The sequence below is a fragment of the Brassica oleracea genome, chromosome C1 (genome assembly GCF_000695525.1).
Source record: "Brassica oleracea var. oleracea cultivar TO1000 chromosome C1, BOL, whole genome shotgun sequence".
In the NCBI taxonomy this organism is placed as follows: domain Eukaryota; kingdom Viridiplantae; phylum Streptophyta; class Magnoliopsida; order Brassicales; family Brassicaceae; genus Brassica; species Brassica oleracea.
Window position 1 is genome coordinate 9,887,635 of NC_027748.1, and position 11,469 is coordinate 9,899,103.

At 34.7% G+C, this 11,469-nt stretch overlaps 1 protein-coding gene, 1 non-coding gene and 1 pseudogene across 2 annotated transcripts; 1 reads left to right on the forward strand and 2 right to left on the reverse strand.

Annotated features, from left to right (window-relative positions):
• Nucleotides 1-3,557: 3,557 nt before the first annotated feature.
• On the reverse strand, nt 3,558-3,630 carry TRNAK-CUU. Its single transcript has one exon. It is a non-coding gene; the product is annotated as a tRNA-Lys (tRNA).
• A 75-nt stretch (nt 3,631-3,705) lies between these two features.
• LOC106323529 (methylsterol monooxygenase 1-2) lies at nt 3,706-5,855 on the reverse strand. The gene is made up of 5 exons (XM_013761637.1): nt 5,398-5,855; nt 5,002-5,324; nt 4,311-4,458; nt 4,184-4,216; nt 3,706-4,030 (listed from the first exon to the last, which is right to left on the reverse strand). Exons 1-5 carry the CDS (start codon nt 5,731-5,733, stop codon nt 3,974-3,976), a joined length of 897 nt encoding a protein of 298 aa, XP_013617091.1. The 5' UTR covers nt 5,734-5,855; the 3' UTR covers nt 3,706-3,973.
• Nucleotides 5,856-9,711: 3,856 nt separating this feature from the next.
• On the forward strand, nt 9,712-11,253 carry LOC106330974 (annotated as a pseudogene).
• The last annotated feature ends 216 nt before the right edge of the window (nt 11,254-11,469 follow it).

The window sequence follows — 11,469 nt, forward strand, 5'->3', positions numbered from 1 at the left end:
CTAACCTAAATCTAAGAAGTGAAACCTTGTCTCTCACAATGATGATGATGAAAAAAGAAGGAAACGTTGAAACATACAGTATGTAGAATTATATAATTTAGAATGGAGCTGGAAACATACATGCATATTCCCTATATATTAATTATGGAGCATTACAATATATTTCCGTAACAACATGTCATCACTAGGATGATTCTTAAATATATATTATACATTTTATTAAACTAATTATCAAATTGATTAGTAGTGTACAAAAAAATATTTTCAATTGTTTTCTTAAATAAAAGCTACGGAATATCTTAATATGATTAACATATATATGACAATTAATGATTATAAATAATACATATTTGGTAACAATTTTTGTATCCTCTTTCTTTTTTGTTTAAATTTATATTACTAAAATAAATTAAACAATCATATAACCATTTAATAAAAAAAAATTTGTTTCTTAAATGTTATATTTTAAATTTTGTAAAACGACTATAAATTACAAAAAAAAATTGTAAAAGTTCCACACTGAAAATTTTGTGATCAATGGTATAACTTTTTTTGTTCAAGCAAGATACAAATGATCATAAATCGTATGAATAAGAAGTCTCATTAAAGATATTCATATTATATATATATATATATATATATATGTATTAATAAAATTTAAATTAAATTATATACTATATAAATATTTTAATTTCAAAATTTGCATTGAAAATTTACTGAGATCTTAATATATTTTAATTTTGAAATTTTTATTGATAAATTTCATTTTAAAAGTTTTGTGATTAAAGGTTTAAATTTTTGTTACAGCAAATATACAAATGTTAATAAAATCATATGAATAGGAAGTGTCAATAACCAATATTTACATTAAAATATATACTATATATATGTCAATATCACTAAAGTTTAATTATATACCATATAAAATAAAAAATGATTTTTTGATTTATTTAGCAAAAACATGATTGTAAATAAACAATAAATATTGATTTTGATTTATGTGCTTACTCTAATGTATATACTTTTATGTGACAAATTATTTTTAAATATGTGATTTCTAATATGTTATTTGATCCTGACAATCCCATAAATACATTTTTTCAAATTGAAGTGATTTTTAATATTAGAAGCACTATATATATTATTTCATTTAGAGTAAATATTTTAATTTATTTTTATTCTTAAAAATATTTTAATGAAATATCATGACAAGATTTCAATCACCTCTTTTTGAGTTTGTTCGAAGAATGAGAGATTTGATCATTCGTCTAATATTTTTATCTTTTTAATATCATATCTAGCTATTATGATTGTAATAATGAGAGATTTGAGCTATTTATTATAATTTTTTGGTTTATCATTTAATAAATCAAACAGTTTTTAGTTTATACATAGTAATATATACAAGAATGATACAATATTATGTATATTTTTATCGGTATATTCTTAAACTAAACCTCAAATGTATAGGTTAATAAAACAAGTAATTTGTTTTATTGTTTTACAATTATATGATTTTTAGACTGAAATGATGAATATATACTAGACATGCATTTATATTTTGAGTCTACACTTACATTTTATAACAGCTTGATATATTAGATTTGAACACTAACCTGCGAATAGAGTTTGCCGGTGAATTTCTTCAAAATTTTTATTTTTAACTATGTATATGGAGTGGAACCAATTTTACAGATGTCCATTTTTTTTAAATTGACACTTATGTAATTCACCGAATTCATAGAAAAAGTTAAAAAAAAAACTCATATCAGCGAAACAGAAACGAGAACGAAAGCACAATTTTATGGACGTAGAAAATGAAATCAATTATGGAGAGTCAACAGTAAAAAAATCAAAAGAAGAAAACCTAATTCTCTTTTGTCATTTTATAATCGATGTTGTGTATCTGATTTTGGTGATTTGTGTCAGTCTCAAGACTTAATTTTCTTTTGTGAATATGAACTTATAAAAATAGTTAAAATGAGTTGTAATACGTTAATTATTCGACAACCATGATACATTTAAGAGACCAACATTTGTATTCGTTACTAACAGTCGATAAAGATTGTAGCGCTGTAAAATATTAAAATCATTTAATATACAATAATATAATAACTCATTCGGTGCATGCGCGAATTATCATCTGGTATTTAGATATTTGTACAAAGCTGGTTTAAATGTCCATCTAAAACGACTTTATTTCCTACATATTTACTCCCAGATAAATTAATTTTTTTTGTTTTTGGTAAAATGTTAAGATTTTATACCAAGTTTTTTAAATTTTTTTACAGACATTACTGAGATTAACTAGTAGCAGAGAATGCTGAAATTGAAACTAAAAGAAGGCGCCCTCAAATCTTGAAACACACAGTTTCCTACAGCTTCAAGCAAACTTACAAGTTGCAACCTGCACAAAGAATCAAACCCGGACCGTCTAGCTCATCCAACAAACACCAAACCGGCAGCATGAGGAGGGTCCACAACTGACGATGCCATCGTTCAGAGAAGGAAGCTGAAGATTGCTGCCTCCAACCCATCTTCTCGAGACCGTGTACACCCGTTTAACCGCCAAGCCCATATAGAGCAAGGGGACCAGCTGGGCACACCTCCTCCGACGTAGTACCCACTTGACAAGCTAAAAAGCCGGAAGCCAAACTTGAACCTTACCCACGCCACCAGAACCGAGCAACTCCATCTCGGCTACACAGCCACAAAAGTACCTGCAGGAGATAGAGAGGACAACGAGGAGCGCCACACCGTCGAGCCTCCACTACTTTGACGATCAGTTGCCCTCTACACGCGCCAGAGCAAGCCCAGACCGCAAACAGAGGGGTCAACTACTCCACGCGCCGCCACCGGAGCCACCGCAAGAGAGACAAAGCCTACCCTCACATGAGCACCACCGAAGACCATCAGAGGACACCAAAGCAGAAGAGAGAGACTTGAGAGCCAGGATCTGAAGCTCTAGATCCCTGCAGAGCATGCCTCCGAACCCAGCCACACGCCACGCTGAGAAGGAGACTACTCGAACCAGAACAGCCCGACGAGTCACTCGCCGTCAACCCGAGGAAAGACCCAACGAAGCAAAACTCACCGGATAGAGATCTCGGTGCAAGAGCATGGAGCCGACACGATGAGGAGCGAGCCGTCCTCAAGCCCACTGATTTCACCATGGAAGCTCCAGATCGAGACCCAAAATCTCCAGATCTGAACCGGAGAACTTCAGGGAGATTTCCACCTCCGCCGCAGAAAAGAACCAGAGAACACAGAGATGAACTGGAAAAGAAGAAGACAAAGAGAGGGAAGAGACAAAGGAGGAGCTCCGGCAACCGCGCTAGAGGACGCGGCACCGCCGGAAATTAAAAAATATCTAGAGAGAGATTGTCAAAGACCTTATAAATTAAAAAATTATTCGCCCACACCGTGGGGCTCGACATCTAGTATTTAGATGTTTGTACAAAGCTTGGCTTAAATGTCCATCTAAAACGACTTTATATCCTAACATTTACTCCCAAATAATATCCTACATTTACTCCAAAATAAATTTAAAAAATATACGCCCACCGTGGGGCTCGAACCCACGACCACAAGGTTAAGAGCCTTGCGCTCTACCAACTGAGCTAGACGGGCTTGGTTGGTACTTATCACTATATATCATTTATTTCTTAAACCTTTAGATTTTAAACAAACAAAAGGGGGATTGACAAGTTTCGATATGTAACTCTTACCAAACAAAATCATAAATGCCTTCAACTAAAAGAGTCAAAATCTCGCACAAAAAAAAGGAACAATTCTGATCGAGAAAAGCGAACACATTTTGAAGATGCACAACCATGTCCATGTAACACAGGACAGAGAAGAAAACTAAACTACTCTGTCTTTTGTGAGTCTTGACTTGATTAGATTAGCAGATTGCTTATAACTTATCTTATGATAAGTAAACTCAAACCTCCCTGAGGAGCTTTAGGTTTTACTAATCTAACTTATCTCCTCCATTCTGCATGTTGCTCTTCTTGGACTCCTGCTTGATCTACAACTCATAAAGATATAACCACTAAGTAATGGAGTCTATGCAAGTAAAGTATTCAAGAAACATATCATCAATATGATGTTTTTGTTCACAATTGTATAACTTTGGTTCTGACAGGAGATATACTGCTAATTGTGGGAGTATTTGTTTTACCTGCTGAAGAAGCTTCTTTTGGAATCGGTAACCCTGATGAAAAGTAAGAAAAGTATTAACATATTGTCAATGATTTCATCCAGAACTACTAAACCAGAAAGGAACTAAAAAGTTTCAAAAAACTCACTTTGTCAGTTCCATAGATGTAATCGCAGTAAGTGAAAACTGAAGCAAAGTTGCTTTGGCTTTGTCCTCCAACGTAATGATGGTAATCATGATACTCAGCTCCACCATAGAATGGAATGAATTTCGTCAGTGTCCATGGAAAATCATATCTGCAAAACAAAATCAAAAACCAGTCAACCTCATATTGCACACCTACTTGTTTGCTTTTAGATAGTTTTAAGTTGCTCACCAAGACATCACCTTATCATTTGAAAGATATTTTCATGCTCAACCAATAGAAAATGCTCACCAAAAGGCTATATCTAAGAGCATCATTATCTACGGTTTCTTAGGGCGGAGTTCTTAGGGAAATATAAGTATTACTTTAAGAAACAGTTTCTTAACTTTTTAGTTGAAAATTAAGAAACAGATTCTTATATTTCCCTAAGAACCCCGCCCTAAGAAATCCTCAAAATCTAAACTCAAAATCTAAAAGGGTCTAGAAAGTATCAGAAAAAGGCTAGTGCTTTACCTTATCCCCACAAAAAAAGGTAAACCACTATTGAAAGATCCCACGTAGCCCATTATAAAGTAAAACTTTCATAGACATACTAACAAAGGAAAGCATATAACTTTAGTAAAAAAAATTCAAAACTTGTTATGATGCAATCCAAAGTAAAAACAATGGATCTACCATTACCCATTTTCCTTACCCGCTGTGAGTCTCAATGGCTTCAATCTGGCGCAAAGCAATCCACAACCAGAAGGTAATCATGTGTCCAGGAGCAATAGCAGGTCCAAGAAACGTCGGAACCCCAAGAAGCAAAACCTCAGCCCAGTGCGCATAAGGAGCAGCGTACCCAATAGGAGCAGTGTACTCATGATGTATATGATGAATCTTCTCGTAACCCCACTTGGAATGAAAGAATCTATGAACCCAGTAGTTCGTATAGTCCTCCACCAAGAAGTACACCACTAACTGCGCCGCAATCTCCCCAAACGACGGTAACGGCAACCCACTCCGAATCTCAATCATCTGTTCCCAATTACACATTCATCAGACAAAATCTCCAACACCCACAAGCCAAAGATCGAAACTTTATTATTACCTGGATTGAAGGATAAGAGACGAGCTGCAAAGGGCCGACGACGAGGATGAACATCTTCATCACGTCTCTGTAGCAGCGGAACATGTCGGAGAAGGAGTTCTTGACCTTGGGCTGAATCTTGTACCGATCGAACCATCCCGAGGCGGATCGCGCCAATTCGACGAAGACGAGAGGGAGGGGGACGAGGGAGAAGATGAGGAAGAGGAAGAGGATGTTGTGGCAGTATAGGTAGTAATCTGACTTCGCGGCGGAGTAATCGAACCAGAGACACTCGAGTGTCGTGAGGTTTCGGCCTAACGCCAGAGAGGCCTCTTCGATCGTTGCGTAAGGGATCATTGTTTCCGGTGACGGAGAAGGCGAGATGGTCGTCGTCGACGTGGGAGATCCAGAGAGAAGAGAGTAGTGAGCGATGAGAAAGAGAGTGTCGTTGTTAGCTGGATTTTGTCTGTTATATTTTTTTATATTTTTGTTATATACTGACTTGGCGAATATTCGTGGTGATGACGTGGCCTAACAGTTCACCAACCAAGTGTGATGTCACGTGACATGCACTACTACAATGTTTCTGTTGAACCGGATTAAACCAAAATCACCAACTTTTTTTTTGTTTTTTGACTTGAGGAAAAAATCACCATGATGCAAGGAATCGATCTAATGACACCATATTTTATAATAAAGGCTATTGCATGCGTTGAACAAGTTAGAAGTTAGAACATTCTCTACAATCTCATTTAGTCATATATATATCATATGCTTTCAATATACAGTAGTTCAATGTTCATTAAGGTGTGCATTTTGTGCTATACAAAATCAATTCTCCTGAAAAAAAAAAAAAAAAAAAAAAAAAAAAAATCAATTCTCCTGACCAAAAAAACTGTTTGTGTCTCCACAATATTATTGCTAGCAAAAAGTTACTTTCAGAATTTTTCATATAATACAAAAACAGTAGTTTGTTAAAGATGTACACATCATGCACTGCAGCACTGACATGGACACTATCCATTATATGTACTTGTTCTTAAGTTGGCCCCTGAGGAGTTTAAATGTATATTGCACACAATTTACAATCAAGATTTTCTTTTACTTTTGTGCAGTGTCACTTCTTACATTAGGCCTATTAATTTATATGCAATTGATCACATATATGATCCATGATTACTGTCTAACTAAACGTAAATGATCTTATCCCATGATATGCATGATCACGAACATCGATTAGAAATTGGACTTGAATCCACAATATCAACTCCAGCCCTTTTGGTTAGTCGTCTGTGCCAGCAACGTTTTTCTGTTAGAGCACTAGCTTTTAGTGTATATATATTGTTTAGGCAAAGCTTAACTAAAAGAAATATAATGAAGAGAACTGTCAGATTATTCTTTCCTCTTGGAAAAGGTCCAAAACTCCAAATGACCGAAATAATTGCTTTATAAATTAGGTTTAAACAAAATTAGTTAAGTGTTGATTATTTGATCTGTGGACATTGTCGTATTTGTCTCGACTTCGAAACAGAAAGGCCTAATTAAAGCAATATACATGAAAGGAGAAACCCTACTAAAGCCCATTCTAAAACTCGACCTATTTTAAGTATATAGTAATAGTGAGTCGTTGATTTAGCCCAAGAACGATGAAGTCATCAGTCTTAACTCTTAACCAAACAACTACATTTTGATGAATTTTTCTTGGGTTCACCCCTAGGGTGGTTCACCAACCAATAGAAAGTTGTCATTTTAGATCTAGTATCTTTTAATTAAGGAAACAAAATAACTTGCCAAATTATATTATGCTTTTAAAATAAAAAATTAAAAATTAAATAAATAAAAATAACAATAGTTCTAAAAAAATATTATTTTAAAAAAATATTTATTTTTAAGATTTAGAGTTTAGTGTTTAAGATTTATAATTTAGAATTTATCCAAATGTTTAGTGTTTTTAAGGGTTTAGGGTTGGGTTTAGGGGTTTACCCAAGGATTTAGGGTTTACCCAAAGATTTAGGGTTTAGGATTTGAGTTTAGGGTTTAGTATTAGAGTTTAGGGTTTAGTGTTTTGTTGACAACATGTTTAGTGTTTTTCCAAGGGTTTAGGGGTTTACCCAAGGATTTAGGGTTTACCCAAAGATTTAGGGTTTAGGATTTGAGTTTAGGGTTTAGTATTAGAGCTTAGGGTTTAGTGTTTTGTTGACAACATTTTTTTTTTTGAATTCGTTTTTTATATATAATTTTTATTTATTTTTAAATTTTATTTTGAAGAGATAATATAATTTGCAAGTTATTTGGTTTCCTTAATTAAAAGATACTAGATTTAAAATGACAATTTTCTATTGGTTGGTGAACCTAAAGGTTCACCCTAGGGGTGAACCCAAAAATAACTCCATTTTGATATGCGCTTTGGAAGCGCGAAAATATATTTATTGACAAATTTATTGATATAACTGTTTGTTAACTAATTTATTTCGCTATAAACATTTTCGATTTTCGTTCGGCTATAATTTGCTTTTATTGGTTTTTCGATTTCAGTTTGGTTGTGGTTTTTGGTTTAAAAATATATGAACAATTTTAGGTATATATGAAGTTGAGTTTTGGTTAAAATGATTGAATATATTGATATTTTGTGTGGTATGGATATATAAAAATTTTGAATTTTTCGATTCTACATTTCTGTTTTAAATCATTTCAAATAATTGAGGTAAAATAAAAAAAATCTTCATATTGTGAATCACCAATATAATAAAATGGGAGAAATATTTAGAAAATTATTTTATTTACATATCTATTTATTTAAGGTATAAATAATATAGCAAAGAATAACAAATAATTTTAATAACATAAAGTTACTATATTCAGAAAAAAATGTTATAGTTTTTATTAAAAATATAATATGTACTGTTTATATTACGAAAAAATTATAATGTCGATATTTTATATTTTCAAATATTTTAATTTGCTAAAAAGAATTAAAATGAGACGCACTATTACTCGATTTTATAATCACATGCAAAAATGATCAAGTTGGGTAGTAAAAACCAATTCAACCAGAAAGCAAAGCAAACATATATATTATTTTACCTTAATAGGCAAGTCCACTGCCCTTACAAATCTAGTTTATTGTTTAGACCGACAAAATCATGTTTATTATTGGAAAAGTCACCGAAAAAGTTAATGGAAAATTTTGTAATTAATTATGATCTATGAACGAAGTATATATGAACGTGATTAAGTGAAAACTAAAAAGTTAGAGGGGAAAAGAGCTTTAAGTTTAGCATTTTCTTATCTAACAGAGAATTTTTACATATCTTCTTGTTTGTTTCTAGCTAACTTGGACCTCAATATTTTTTACATAAATCCATTTTTGTGATACTTTCATCTAATAATACAACCATTTGCAGCTTAATAGTGATATTTTATTCACTTAATTTCCCTTTTTCTTAGGACATGTGTTTTTTGTTCATCGTCTAAAGTTTTCTTATGGTCACGGGGGTCGTTTAATTCAAGAATAATAGTGTTTAAAGTTGACATGCCTAAAAGTAGAGGACACCAAACAGCCTCTTCTTGTTTTTGTTAGATTGTCTTTCTCTAATTCTTTCATACAATTTATTGTGTATAGATTTTGTTAGATTGTCTTTCTCTAATTCTTTCATACAATTTATTGTATATACACTATAAAGAAACTCTACTTTATGCTTACTCAAAACCATTAATCATTATTTTTAATCAATTCACGGATATGGTATTGACATCGACTACTTAACTTTTCTGGACATGGACCTATGTATTTCTTATGACAATAGTAAAATATTATGTGCATAACAAAACTTTGAAATAAACAGAGTCAGTTATTCAATCGAGCTCATATTTTCTATTTTTTAGTCTTAATATACTTACCAAGAGAGAGAAAGTAGATCTGGTTCCGGTGAGCGGCCGGCGCGTAGGCGCGCGTGCCGTCGCCGGAACCTCTTGGTTTTCCCTTCCGTTAAAGCAGTCCGTATCCTTGTTGTTCTCTCGTCATCCTCCCCCTGATTCGCTTTGCCCGAGCTCTGATTGACTCTCATCCGGAGACGATAGCTCGAGGAGCGAACCGTCATCAACGGTGGCTGGGCTATTGGAGTGAAGGCGCGGTCGTGTGGAGGTGAAGCGTGGTGAAGTTCTTCTCCGGGAGGTGGAGGCTACTAAAGCTCCGTCGTCGCCGGCTCAAGTCTCCGGGAGGTGGTTGGCTTCTTCAGCAACGTCTCCTCGGTTTTGTCTCCGGGGGGTGAAGGCTTACACAGCCTTGCGTCGCCGGCTCTAGTGGTGAGAAGTGGTGGTCGGGTATAGCGTGTGATGTATGTGTTGCTGTGGGTCGCGGCTCTCGTAAGACGGATGAGATCTCGATGAGATCGAGGATGCTCTCCGCAGAGAGTTCTGAAAGCTGAAGAAAAGTGGTTACGTTGGAGGCTCACCGGTTTCGAGCTCCGGCGTAACGAGGGTGTCGGTGGTGCTCAGGCGGTTTTTCGCGTAGGTGACGGTCAGGATGAGGCATCGGTTGACGCGTGGCGTGCTGATGATGAGATTTCAACACGCGTCCCGGCTCCTTGACGCGTCGGCCAAAAGGGGAAGTCTGGGCCGCCGATTTCGAGTTGAGTGTTGTGGGCTGCTGGCCCGTTTTCTTTTGAATGGATGTCAGACTGTTTGTGGGCTTTGGTTTGTAAAATATTGTTGGGCCCGGATCCAGTTCTGTTGGGTTCGGGCTTTTGTTTCTTTGTTATGCAATATTAAAGAAAAAAAACCTTGACGGGAAAAAAAAAAAAACAAAAGGCTGTTTTGTGAATCGAAAGGTAGAATCGTGTAATTGTATTGGGATTTTGAGATTGGAATCTAGTATTAATTACCTTCTATCGTCTTCTCCGCCAATCATCTTCTCCTCTTCATGGAGATTTCACGTTTTTCTTCTTCTTCACACAGTTAAGTGTCCTTCGTCTCTGTTCTATTTATCTTCTTCTCTGCTTCTTCTTCTATGTTTCTTCGTCTCTGTTCTTTGTGTCTTTTATTTATAATTTGTTTTCTACTGGTTTAGGTTCTTCCTATGTTCGAACAAAGTGATGCAGGTTGCTCTAGGTCGTTCTGCTTCTGATGAAATCCGTCCGTGTATCTTCAAAGCCTTCAAGGTTTTGTACTCTGCTTCTTACTTGAACTTTTTACTGTCAGTTACTTATGTTGTGGAATGTTGTTTCAGCTGCTTCATGGTGTTGCTGGACTTCTTATTACGAATATGCCAAAGGAAGAAGTCGAAAGGTATCTTATCTCTTGAACCCCCTCTTGTCTTGAATTGTATCATGTCTCTTTGTTACAACTTTTCACAAAGCTTCTTCGTTGCAGCTTATTTAACGCTTATGAGAATTCTGACTTTTCAAGAACCAGAAGCACTGCAGTAGAAACGGTTTGTGATTACATCTCTCATTCAATACACTATTTTGAATGTAATCTTGATGAATCACTATGTAGGTACGGTGGAGGTGCTCTCCGACTTTGTAGTTTGTGAAGAAGGAAAGCCTCTTTCGCCAAAATCTTCTCGTATTTTGGTAAATAAGAATCCAAATGTCTTTCTTCATCACGTTTGTGTTATGAAAAATCTGCTTATGCTTTAGTTATTATAATTACTTGTTGCAGTGTCCGTTGGGAATCAAGTTGGCTATTTCAAACTCAACTTGGTCTGCAGATGGAGCGCTAATGACTTTGAGCTTTACCGAGAAGGCGTGGATCTCTCGGACGTTGAAACAAAATTTTGATGATCAACGCTTTTAAGTTTCTAAATATCATATTATTCACTTGGGTTGTGCTTGTTCTAATTGTTCTTGGTTTGCACTTGGCTGTTTTATGTCAAAGTTTTGTTGCTTTAATGTTTGTAGAATATCGAATTATCATCTTGAATTCCCTGTTCTAGTATTATTGACCAAACTACAAAATCAATCTTTAAAATGTTTAATCAGTCACAATCCAATTCCTTAAAAAAAGAAATTTGTGAAGGTTAACAAAATTTTCAAAGTTTCTATATAACTTCACAATACTCTTGTTGTCTCTTTAAAGTTTCATAATCTCTTG

Coding starts and splice junctions, on each gene's coding strand:
- LOC106323529 (XM_013761637.1), bottom strand. CDS start 5,733: ATGATCCCTTACGCAACGATCGAAGAGGCCTCTCTGGCGTTAGGCCGA. Junction 5,325..5,397: donor TCTCTTATCCTTCAATCCAG/GTAATAATAAAG, acceptor AATTGGGAACAG/ATGATTGAGATTCGGAGTGG. Junction 4,459..5,001: donor GCCATTGAGACTCACAGCGG/GTAAGGAAAATG, acceptor TTTGTTTTGCAG/ATATGATTTTCCATGGACAC.